General features: G+C 41.2%; 1 protein-coding gene, 1 long non-coding RNA gene and 1 other non-coding gene across 10 annotated transcripts; all 3 read right to left on the reverse strand.

The window, feature by feature from the left end:
• Positions 1–989: 989 nt before the first annotated feature.
• On the reverse strand, positions 990–4,214 carry LOC106376665. 8 transcript variants are annotated; one of them, XR_007318618.1, is made up of 10 exons: positions 3,114–4,027; positions 2,944–3,036; positions 2,825–2,871; positions 2,565–2,727; positions 2,241–2,464; positions 1,963–2,161; positions 1,809–1,867; positions 1,601–1,700; positions 1,339–1,514; positions 990–1,234 (listed from the first exon to the last, which is right to left on the reverse strand). It is a non-coding gene; the product is annotated as an uncharacterized LOC106376665 (long non-coding RNA). The 8 variants fall into 8 exon arrangements; XR_007318617.1 differs by having other exon boundaries at positions 2,241–2,727; positions 2,814–2,871; positions 3,114–4,214; XR_002655220.2 differs by having other exon boundaries at positions 2,565–2,871; positions 3,114–4,018.
• A 4,232-nt stretch (positions 4,215–8,446) lies between these two features.
• Positions 8,447–9,280, reverse strand: LOC106373659. Its single transcript, XM_013813802.2, has one exon. It carries the CDS (start codon positions 9,278–9,280, stop codon positions 8,447–8,449), a length of 834 nt encoding a protein of 277 aa, XP_013669256.2.
• Positions 9,281–11,758: 2,478 nt separating this feature from the next.
• Positions 11,759–11,865, reverse strand: LOC125581042. The gene has a single exon (XR_007318753.1). It is a non-coding gene; the product is annotated as a small nucleolar RNA R71 (small nucleolar RNA).
• Between the last annotated feature and the right edge of the window lie 245 nt (positions 11,866–12,110).

Consider the following 12,110-nt stretch of genomic DNA (forward strand, 5'->3'; position numbering starts at 1 on the left):
TTTTTTAATTTAAAAAATCAATGGATTATATTCATTTACTTACATCAACAAACAATTGAAACACACTTGGCCTAGTGGAGACATTTTATTCCCCCTCTCCCTAGAGATCTCGTGTTCGAATCCTGGTAGATGTATATTTGTTCTTTTTTTCTCCAAAATTCCAAATCACAATTTGAAATTTCCCAAATATGCATATATCAATCCTTAGTTTTTGATCTCATTTCATTTTTTTAGGTTAAACTTCTTTGCTAGAAAAACACACACTTATATTCTACTATTCTAGAAACCCATCCAGAAATTCCAAAGTTCTTTCAAAGGTTAATAATATGAAATTTATGGTTAACAAAGAGAAAAATGAAACCGAAGAGCATTACAAGTCGATTCTCCGCTTGGCCAAGGAAAAAATGCAAACTGAATTTGAATGGAATGAGGCTTCGAGCAAAGAAAAATCTATTTATTCTCAAATTGATTTGATTGATGTCAATATCAAGGCTGAAAACTTTGACTTCTTTTCCGAGTTGAAAAAGCTAACAGCAGAGCACATTGAAGCCAAATGAAACTTGGCTAATGTCAAGGTTAAAGTAATTGACTGGCCAAACCTTGGGGAAAGTTGGATGGATGATTAATCTGATTTTATCAACTTCCCTCTTATGTTTTAAGACTAATACACTACAAAAAAATGTTCATTCTTAGCATAAGAAAACAGCTATCATATGCTATTGTTAACGTTATTGAAACCGCTATGTCTGCCCCAGTTATCTTAGGTCCCTCCTATATTATAGCATTTTTTACAATGCTATTATATCGGAGACATATAATAGCATTGTTTTTAGCTGCTATGGTTAGTCGAACTTTATGATAGCTTTTGTTTTGACCGTTATCATATGTTATGTTATAGTGATGTATCAATGCTATATTTATTATCGATTATGTGCTATTAGAGCTTGTTCATAGAAATATGTTTTGTTGCTAATTATATTTAAATAAAATAATATTCAATTTATATTTCATTAATAAACCAAAATGTACTTACATCAATACCACAAACATGTCTACATTTTCATCAAATCTTACACAAACATCATTATAAAATCAGAACTAATATAAAGGGACTAGAAAACATGGGAACTAAATCAAAACCTTGCTCCTATTTTCTTCTTGGCCTTAGCCTGTATCTCACACAGAGCGTAGGGGGATGCACCTTGATAACCTCCAGAGTTGGTGTTCCAAGAACCTGTTAAAAACAATCAAATGGGTTCAGCTGTTTGAGCTTTTGAATTAAGAATGGATCATACGTTCACTTCATAGCAAGTTTAAGCATGTATACAGTATACTTACTTCTTCTTTAGAACATATAAGTTAAGGAATATAAGAACATTTCAGAAATGTGCCTTAAGGTTTTATGCAGTTAGAGCTTTCTCGTCTACGGTTGTATAAGCGTTATACATATTAAACCGCCTACCACTGCTGAGATCATGCCACAATACATAAACTTCGTTGGTGTATGCATCTGCCTGCAAATTCAGACACAAATCTATAGTTAACTGAAATTTAAAGATTCAGAAACCAAACTTGTTACTAAACGAAAACGAGAGAAGACCTGGTCATCTTGCTGAGGGACTGTCAGAACTGTTACAGCATAAGATGAGACGGCAAGTGTGCTTCTCGTGAGAGCTTCTAAGCTTCATTTAGTACCAACACTGACAGACCAGAAAGAAACAAACACACAACATTACCTTGAGGACTGAAGAACAACAGTATCAGTACACGAATATGAGTTAATGAAAAGAGTGAAATGTTAACATTACCTTGAGAGAAGTCTTACTAGAGAATCACTTCAGTATCTTCTCCAGGTGCTCGTCATGTACTCGAACCATCATAAGAAATGAGATAAAAAAACATAGGCCACACCACTCATTGACAAATCAGGTCTATGAAAAAATTACGGGTTATATACCATACCAGATGTACTCAGCGGTGATCCGGTCAGTAAAAGGTTTGGTGTCTTTTGAGAAGACTCTCAACTCTATTGATTGTGATGTTATCAGATTGGAGAGCCATCACTTTGAAGTTTCTGACTTTGCTGCTGCTCTGAAAGTAGTCCTTAACATGTTCAATTAACATAAACTCTTGATTTAATCATTGAAAGACAGAGACGTACCTGCAAACAGAAATGTACAAGGCACAGTGAGTAATAAAATCATGTTACACAAACCAAGGAGCAAAAGACAGTAGAAAACCATAGAATAAAAGGTACTTCCTCGCCAACTTCTTCACTCGCCATTCCACCAGCAGCAGACATTCTTACTTCCTAACATATGAGAGAACAAAATGAACACTAAGCTCAGATTCTAGCCCTTGAACACGAGGACTTAGTGAAATAATTTTTGCCGAAAAATATTCCCTAAAGCAACTTCTCCATGTTTGTCTCCTTCTTCTTCTACTTTATGTTTCACTTCTTTAACTGCCAAAAAAAATCAAACACTACTAAACCGCAAACAAGAAGGCAAGAAGACTATTGAAGATTAATATATCCATAGAAGAATGAGATGACCACTACTTACTAGAGAAGAAGAAGATGGTAGTTAGTAACAGAGAACCAACGGCAGCATAAAGCTGATTCTTTAAAGCAATTGAACGAACAGGTCTTGAGAAATCAACAAAGCTTCCTTATAAGAATCAAGATCTTGTATATTCATAACTTCCCGCAGACACACGCCTCTAGATCTTAAGACAAAAGACAGTGAATCAATGAACAAAATATCGAAATTGTTAAGTTTTACAAAAAAGGAAGAGTTTTGTTCAAGACAGACTCTCCAAGTACATGAGTTCCTCGCCTACAGCCACTTTGTCATTCTCATCTTCTTCTTCCTGAAAATACGGAGAAACCCTTATAATCCTAGTGACAATGGTATACGATTATATAAGAAGATCGAGATATACCTTGCTCTTGTGTTTTCTCTCGTTTTGAATCTGAAACTCCACCTCTGTTTTCTCCGGCTCTTATTCTTCTCCTCGTCTCCATCTCCTATGTATCTTGCAAACACATACCACAAATCTGCCGTCAAGCTCACTTCTCTATATCAAGAACACGAGAGTGGAGACAAACGTACCTTAGATTGCAAGCTCGAGTGGCAGGATGTCTCTTCCCTTGTCTCCATCTTCTGCCTTCTCTTATCGCTTGACTCAAACTCTTCTCTTGAGACAAGTGCTGAAAAAGGTACAAGCAGCAGCGGAACATGAACACGGCGGTTCTATGAAGCTGAGGAAAAAACGGCGGAGACAAAGCAAGACCCCACCCAACCCAAGCTCTGATTATCGGAGACGACGCAAGACACGACCGGAGCTCTCTCTCCTCTCTATCTCCATTTCGTCTCGTCTCTCTTTTCTTCTGTCTCTCGTGTTTTAGACCCTAGGAAAGAAAGGGAATGAGAAAGCCTAGATTTATTGAAACACAGAGAGAACACAATACCCCAAAACGATTTTTGAAAGAAGAGGAGAAGTGAGAATTGTTGAAGAAGAGAAGTAAGATCTGGAGAAAGTGAGAGGGAGATATACATCGGAGAAGATAAGAAGTGAGATTTGTCGAGAGAGAGAAGTTTTTTTTTTTTTGGTGACTCTACTTTTTTTTTGTCAAAACTAAATTTTGCATCTTTAAGTAGAGAATGTGTCATAGTAAAGAGGGAAAATTTTGGTATTTCACGGTTTTATCTCAAGTTCATCTAAGTATGGGCGGTATGCATCATTTTTATTCTCGCTTACTAATTTTTCACGATAGCTTTAATTAACTGCTATTAATGTATACCAAAATCGAAAAATTTATCTTTGATAGCAGTTTGAAAAACAAAGCTATCACAATGTGCTATCAATACACATTTTTATTGTAGTGATATTTATGTATTATGAAACTCACATCATGTTTTATGGTCACTTTTTCCTTAATGGAATCAGAACATTTTTTAATTTTTTTATCAATCAGCAAGAAAATTGCTTATATTGCTTTTAAAAGCTTACTCATTTTGAGATATAACATCTTGGCTTAGTGGTCTTGTATCTTGACAATCTCATTTTCATATTCGATTTTTGGAAACCCATCCTGAATATCACAAATGGTATCCTAGATAAGATATATTTATCTTTGTGATTAAATAAGTCCACATTTCTTTAAAAAACGAATATCCACCGTAGCCTAGCGGCTAGCCCTCTACTCTTACACAACTCGTATCGCACATTAAACCCGCCTTTGATTCCCTTTGGAAACGAAACCTTCTTTCTCTTTTTTAATTAAATATAAATATGTTGTTTATATTTATTTAATTATAATACTTGGCAAGTATAACAATCTTGGCATAGCGGCTGCACACTAGGATTCTCTTTACGAGAGTTCTCGGGTTCAATCCTAGTACTTTCACAATTGATTCCTTTTGAAGTAAAGGCTTATGCTTACTCATTTTATTTTCTGTAAACCCATCCTAAAAGTACTTCCGATGTTTTATGAACGTGTTCTTGGACTATGGGTGTTTAGTTTCGATGGATCAACCGATATTAGTGCAAGATTTCACCGCAAGGTTCTTCGTAAAGATTTTGTTACAAAGATTATTTTTTCGTAAAAGCATTAATGCCGATTTTTTACAGATATTTGGATGTTAACTTCGCCGTGTCCATTTTTGACCCCAACAGTTAGCCCCCCAGCCCGTTAGAATCGTGGATTGCGATGAGATTCTAGCGTGCGGTTTGGCGATTTGGGAAAGATAGGTGTATTTGGACGAAGTTTATATCCAAGAATCTGTGGACAAATAGTAACTTTTTAATGCCTATAAGAAGGGAGGTAACTTTCCTCATAATTTTCACTCATTTATTTTCATAAGAAGTTTCTTGAGAAAAAAATTTCCTTTCCCTCTCCTTCTCTTTTTTGTTTAAGTTTAAAAGATGTCTAGCCGAAAAAAGACTTTGAAAAGAGGTATCTCCCGTGGTTCTTCGTCCGAGGATGTTCACGATGACGATGTTCTTGTCTCGAAGGCTGAGTCCTTGCCTCACTCGATAGATCCTACCGATGGGCAGGCATATTGGATAGCGAGATATGGTTCGATTACTCCCCCCAGCGAGAAGTCATTTCTTGTCATGAGCCAGGGTTTGGTTGAAAAAAAGGCGCGCCGAGCAGAAGCACCGCTGAACTTCTCAAGGTCGTTCTTGGTGCGCTCTCGTCAGTGGTTTCCGATCCCTAAAATTATAGTCCGTGTGTTGGACCACTTCGAGGTATCGATAAGCCAGCTGAATCCCACCAGTTTTCAGCATCTCATTGGCGTCATGATCTTGAGCTATGAACATGGCCTCTCCCTTACCACTTACCAATTTGAAGCGATCTTCAGTCAGCAACTTGTTTCGAAACCGCACCTCTACCGGTTGGTCCCTCGGAAATACATGACGGTGATTAAGGGGCTTATTTCCAACTCTAACTCGTGGACGAAGTTCTTCTTCTTTGTTCGTGTAAATGATGAGTTCGTCGAAGAGAATTGCATTTCATTGTTCCGGATCAAGGCGAATGACAGTCCCTTCATCAACCCGCTATACCCATTCCCCGAAGACGTGATCGAAATGAGGGATCTCCTTAGGAATGGTCCATTTTTCTGGACCTTCTTTATGCCGAGGAGAGTTCGCAAGGCGTTGAGATTCATGCATCCCGATCTTGTAGTGGGCGTAGAAGCGGATAATGATTCCAAATCCGATGATCCTGCTCCTTGCGACGTTCCCGCGGAGGAGACGAACGTGTGGTCCTCTAAGGGTAAAGGCATTGATCTTGGTGATATAGAGTTTTCCGTAGATGACTCTATTCTTCCAGGATGGGATCCAGACCTTGCTTATGGTGACAGTAGTGGTTCGAGTGAGGTACATATTCTGGATTTTGACGAGTTCCTTGCCGGCTTACCCTTGAGTTTCGATCCTCCTTCGTCCAAGGATGAATTGGGAAGGTCCAAGGTAGTCGCGGAAGGATCATGCATAATCAACGGGGTTAGTCTCTTTCTTCTTTAGGAACTTTGCGGATAGAATCATGTGCTTCTCTTTTTCTTTACGTTAGTCATTTTTGTAGGTCCTGAACATACTTGGCTTAGCCCTTGAAACGAGCCACGGGGAGGCCATGGTTTACCGCTTCAAGGCAGAGAAAGCGGAAAAGGACCTTGCGCGTATGCAAAACGAAATTTTAGAGCGAGATTCGAGCTTGCCAAGGATCATGACAAGGCCATCCGTCGAGCGGAAAGGAGAGGTAGGAGAGAGGTTGTCGAGGTGATGAGAAACCGTGCTTCTCAGTTCAAGACCGAGTATGGAAACCTTAAGGAGGCTTATTCCCTGGTGGGCGATTTTCGCGAGTGTCGTGGTTCGGTTGGTGCCCTCTGGAAGACGCAGGCAGACGACTTTGTTTTCAAGGATGAGATGGAACTCATGAAAGGTGGCATGAATGATCATGCCCATGCTGAGGCGCTTATTTTCCCGATCGATGGGAGGATTCAGGGATTCTGGGATCCTATTCTGGTTTCTCCCGATACGGAGGAGGTCGCGACCGAGGCTGCTGGTTATGATGAGGAAGTGGATTGTCCCGCGGATGCATTCGGAGCTTCCATGTCGGGGGGTTTTAACTTTGACCTGTGAGAATCGAAGTTAACATTTGACGGGAAGAGGTTTCCCCCTATCTTGTGTTTATGGCCGAGTGTGCCCTTTATTATCTGTATCTGGCCGAGTGTGGCCTTTATGGTGAGACTTTGTGTGGGCCTATTTGGCCGCTTCGTTTTTATCGGGACTGGTCGTTGGTGGCTTCGAATCCCTACCGTTTTGCGGTTTTATATATGATGAATATTTTTCGAACTACTTTGTTCTGAATACGTGTGAAATAAATATGAGTTGTCGAGACGTTCAATCTGTTGGTTTGCTCGAGATGTGAATTTTTGTAAAAGTTACTTATTTATTTTTACGAAGTTTCATGAACGTTAAGATATGGACGGAGAGACATGTTTTAAGATCTCGTATCATTTTTTAGATATCATGTATTTAGATGTTAGAGACCAGTGTGCTGGGTTTAGGGCAAGACCTAGGTTTACTTTCGGTTTTAAGCTTTATGCGGTGACTAGCCGGCTATCGATTTTCTTGTTGCGATTTCAACCTGATTCATATCGATTTAAAGTCTGCGATAGGTTCTCGGCTTATACGACTTGTATGGTGTGAATCGAGCATCTCTCCAGAGACAATTTTTAAGCCAACTGGAAGTGCTTGACCAAAATTTCGGATTTTTTATATAGCGCGCTTTTATCCTTGTGTCGGATGTTTGAGGATCAGAATGATCAAGGTGCGTTTGTTTAAGACGGCTGATGTCTTCGTCGGGGCCAATCGACGAGTAGGATGTAAATATTCGTTGAAATTTTATTGTCTCATTTGGACAGTTGTTCGTATAGTTTCGATTCTAACTTTGGTGACGTCTCGCTGTTACTTCGAAGGCTATAAATTCGTTTTAAGTTTCGAAAGGTTTGCGAATGTTTTGCGATTAGGACCAGATACGGCCGTTGACAAGAATTTAATGTTTGTCGAGATTTTTACGTAGCTGAAGCGTAAGAGTTCATAAAATGTGTATTGTAGTAAAATTTTTAAAAAGCTCAAGTACAATAATGCATGTTTTAAAACTTGGGAGTATACGAGTATACGTACCCACTCCCCCCCCCTTTTTAGAGAGGGGGATAGCTGAACTCGTCTTTCGACGAGCTGCCTACGTACCCCTTTCAAGGATCAAGCCATCTCGTAGTTCTAATTTATGCCGCGAGTGTTTCTACTCGGCGGTTGGTGCTGCGTTGACCGCCTTAATCGCGGTGACAGTGGCAGGATCAATGTCTTTGTCCGAGTTTTTCTTTTCCGGTTGAGTGATAGCGTTGACTTTGGAATCAAGCTGAATTTCGATATCCGAGGCGTTTGCTCCAGCAGACGATGTCTGGTCATCTTTCTTTGAAGTGTTTTCGGTCGAAGGCTGAGTTAACTTCGTGCGTTTGCGACTTACCATCGCGGTGGTTGTGATTTGTCTTAACTTATGCTCTGCGAGAAAGCAAAGTCGCGACTATTTCTGACAACCCCCGGTGGCAGCAACCCCGCTCTGGGTCGGGAGTTTGATGCCCGGGTGATATGTAGACGGAACGATTTTCATGGCGTTCAGCCATGGGGTTCCCATGATCATATTATAGATGGCAGGATGATCAAACACCGCGAAGTTGACGATCTTGGTGACTTCCTTGGCCATGACTGGTAGCTGGATTGATCCGAGAGTCATTGACGTTTCGCCTGAAAAACCCGTCAATGGTTTTGGTAACAGGGTAATTTCCCCAAGTTCAATGTTCATCCTCTTGAGAGTGTCACGGAAGACAACATTAACCGTGCTCCCTGTGTCAATGAGAACTCGTGCGACTTCCAGATCTTATATGACGAGGTCTATGACGAGTGGATCGCAGTGAGGCTGATAGATTCCGCCGGCTTCCTCTTCCGTGAAAGTTATCGAGTTACTTTGACCATCTCGGGGAGGAGACCACGTAGGCCAATTTGCACTTGACTCGGCCTTTCGCTGGTAGGCCTTGATGGCCGAGACCGTGTCGTTGCAGTACTGTGATCCTCCGATGATCATGTTCACTCTGCGACGGTTGTTATTGTTTCCTTTGTCGTCCGATCTCCTTCCGCATTTATCCCCTGCTTGATTTCTCCGAGGAGAATTTTCTGCAGGTGGACTTTTGTCGGTTTTTGGAGGATGATCGGTCTCAAGGATGAGATCTTTAACGCAGGTTACTTCGGAGAGCTCTCCAGCTAGTAGCTTTGCGGCCAGACTCGCTCCCAAGACTTTGCAATTAGTCGTCGAGTGGCCTCGAGTCTGGTGGAACTCGCAGAAGGTATTTTCGTCGTATCCTGGATTGCGAGTCCATGTATTGCCCGTGGTTCTGCCTTGTTCCGAACTGACTGCGTAGTTATGCGCCCCTTGGAGTTTTTCCCCTTCGTGATGGACGTACTTGTCCTTACGAGAGTTTTTCTTCTTAGTCTTTTGGTCTGCATCTTTCAAGAACGTCTTTGTCGGCTTATGTTTTTGCGACAAAACTTTGGTTTCTTCCTCGATTATGATGTAGTCCGTTGCCTTGTGAAGGGCGTCTTGGATCGTTCGTGGTCTGTCAAGGGTTATCCATTTTCTGAATTTCGACTTGTACCAGAGCGATTTTCTGAGTGCGTTTACAGCCACCTTGTCATTTATTCCGCTAACCCTTAACATAACCAGCTTGAATCGCCTTATGAACTCGCGGAGTGTTTCGTCCTCTCTCTGGGATAGACTCCAGAGATCGACATCGGATGTTTCTCTATCTATGAACATAGAGTACTGTTTGAGAAATTCCGATGCGAGCTGGCGGAAACTTCCGATGGAGTTTCGTTTAAGGCGTGCAAACCATTCGAGCGCCTCTCCTTCCAGATTTTCAACGAACAGACGCCAGTAGCCGTTTTCTTTTTCGCTCTCCTTCAGTCTGGCCCTTCCCATCGTGATGTGGAAGGCTTGAAGATGTGCTTTAGGATACGTCTTACCATTGTATATTGGCACTTTGATTTTTCCCGGGTCAGATACCCTGGTATCTGATATCTTGCATATTTCCACTGTTTTATCCATTCACCCATGTGCATTTTGCTCATATAGACTAGGATTTAGCCATGTTTAGGTTGCATTTTTCATACATGAGTCTTTATCAGGTATTGGAGTACCACATGGAGTTCTTGGAGACATTTGGGTGCATTTGGAGCTCAAAAAGAGGTGATAAAGGTGATCATTGGACGAGCAGTGCATGGGAGCGAACTCACCGGAGCGACACCGTGAAGTCGCTGTGACACCCTTTCAGAGCGACTTGGCCAGAGCGACACCCCGATGTTGCTCGCGTCTCCATCGCTCGGAGGCACGAGAGCGACCTTACAGCGACGTTCCAGAGCGACACCATAAGGTCGCTCCAGCTGGGAGCGACACAGCGAGGTCGCTCGCGAAGAGCGACCCGGAGCGACGTCTCGCAGCGACCCCTCCAGGTCGCTCCCGAAGCCTGGAGCGACCTCTCGGAGCGACTACTGTTTGCTCGAATTCATTTCTACTCAAGGGCCTTTTGGTCATTTCATTATGCACGTTTTTACTTTTGAGAACCTATGTTTTAAGTACCTTTAGAAGCCACCAGACAGATTATCTTTTTTGTTCAAAAGAAAAACCTTTGGAAAGTTCATCTCTTGAATCATCTTTGTTCATCTAGTTATAGCAATTCTGTGTTTCCAATTCGTTGTTTTATCCCTCTGTATGATTAATCTGAAATCCAAAATGGGTTTATGAGGAATCATGAAGAGTAGTGAGTAATCACCATTTGAATTCATGGGTTAGGAAGATTAAGGGTGATTAGGTTAGAGCTAGGATGTTTTAGTGTAGATCATTCCAAAACCTTGCTAGTAGAGTAATCATAATGCATCTTCTGAGTTAGCTTCTCAAAAGTTGATCTTTAGGCATTTCCCACCCAAAAGGTGTTCGATGAAATGCCTGAAACAACTCATCTAAGCTTTTAGCACATTTTACCAAAGACATTTGTTGTTAGAAGTGCTAAGATAGCTTTAGACCTGTTAGTAATGATTGCTTCCATATTATTCAACCAAAGACATTTGTTGTTTGAAATGTGTTAGTAAATGAACATTCATCTAGACCTAGAGTTTGTTTAGGATCGTGTCTAAGCTTAAAGTTGATAGTTTGATTGTTCGTCTGCCATCCTTAGTTTGAAACTTGATCACCCAAGGTCTAATTCCTATGCCCATGATTTCTCATTTTCCTTAGTTAAGAAAGTCAACTCATTTACCGCTTTTATTATTCTGAAATTGCATTAGTATTAATCATTAGTTTAGAAAACCCTTTAAATCATTGGTTGCACTTAGATTAAGTAAGTACTTGCATTCTCAGTGCTTGAAATCCCTTAGAATTGGTTCGACAATCATTTATATAACAACATTTATCTTAGGAGCCTTGAAAACTCCTAACATCAAATTGGCGCCTTTGCCAAATTCTGAGTAGATTTGAACATTGAGATTTAGTCATTTGCTTGAGACTAAGTCATTTTTGAGACTAAGTCATTTTTATTTTCTTTTGTTACTGATTCTCTTTCTTCACCTCCCTTTAATTTACAGGTGTTTGAACTTGAGGAGCAGGGGTCCATCAAACCTAGTTCTAAGAGCCGCATACATCAGAGCTTTAGAGAGAGAGTGTGCTAGAAAGAGAAGAGAAGAAGAGCAACAGTCTCACTTGCAGAGATTGGATACTGATATGGGAGACATACCTCAAAATGATGCCAACAACGTTCCACAAAACCAACAGCGAGCAGCTCGACCCATTGGCTCTTATGACCGCCCCAACATTCATGGTCATAGATTGGGAATCCGAGCACCAGCTGTAGCAGCCAACAACTTTGATATCAAATCAGGACTCCTCAACGTGATCGAGAACAACAAGTATCATGGCTTGGCTCTAGAGGACCCATTTGATCACTTGGACAGGTTCGACATCTACTGTGGGTTGTCAAAAACCAATGGTATGTCTGAGGATGCCTTAAAGCTGAAGTTATTCCCTTTCTCTCTGGGTGATAAGGCACGACAGTGGGAGAAGTCTCTACCAAGCGACTCAATCACCACTTGGGATGACTGCAAGAAAGCTTTCTTGGAGAAGTTCTTCTCTACTTCAAGAACTGCTAAGCTGAGAAATGAGATCTCCAGCTTTCAACAGAAAGGCTTGGAAGGATTCAGTGAAGCCTGGGAGAGATTCAAAGGCTACCAAGCTCAATGCCCTCATCATGGATTCTCTAAGGAAAGCCTGCTGAGCACATTCTACAGAGGAGCTCTTCCTAAGTACAGAGCCAGATTGGATACAACTAGCAATGGGTTCTTCTTGGGAAGAACAGAGGAGGATGCAGAGCAGTTGGTAGAAAACATGGTCAAGAGTGATGCAGTCTACAGTGGAGACCACGACAGAGGCAGTCGAACAGATGACAAGCAGACGAGGAAGGAGTTAAAGGCTCTCCAGGATAAGATTGACATTCTCATTG

This window comes from Brassica napus, chromosome C1 (assembly GCF_020379485.1).
Source record: "Brassica napus cultivar Da-Ae chromosome C1, Da-Ae, whole genome shotgun sequence".
In the NCBI taxonomy this organism is placed as follows: Eukaryota; Viridiplantae; Streptophyta; class Magnoliopsida; order Brassicales; family Brassicaceae; genus Brassica; species Brassica napus.

Bases quoted from the DNA above. Each gene is read 5' to 3' on its own strand.
- LOC106373659 (XM_013813802.2), bottom strand. From the start codon at position 9,280: ATGTTAAGGGTTAGCGGAATAAATGACAAGGTGGCTGTAAACGCACTC.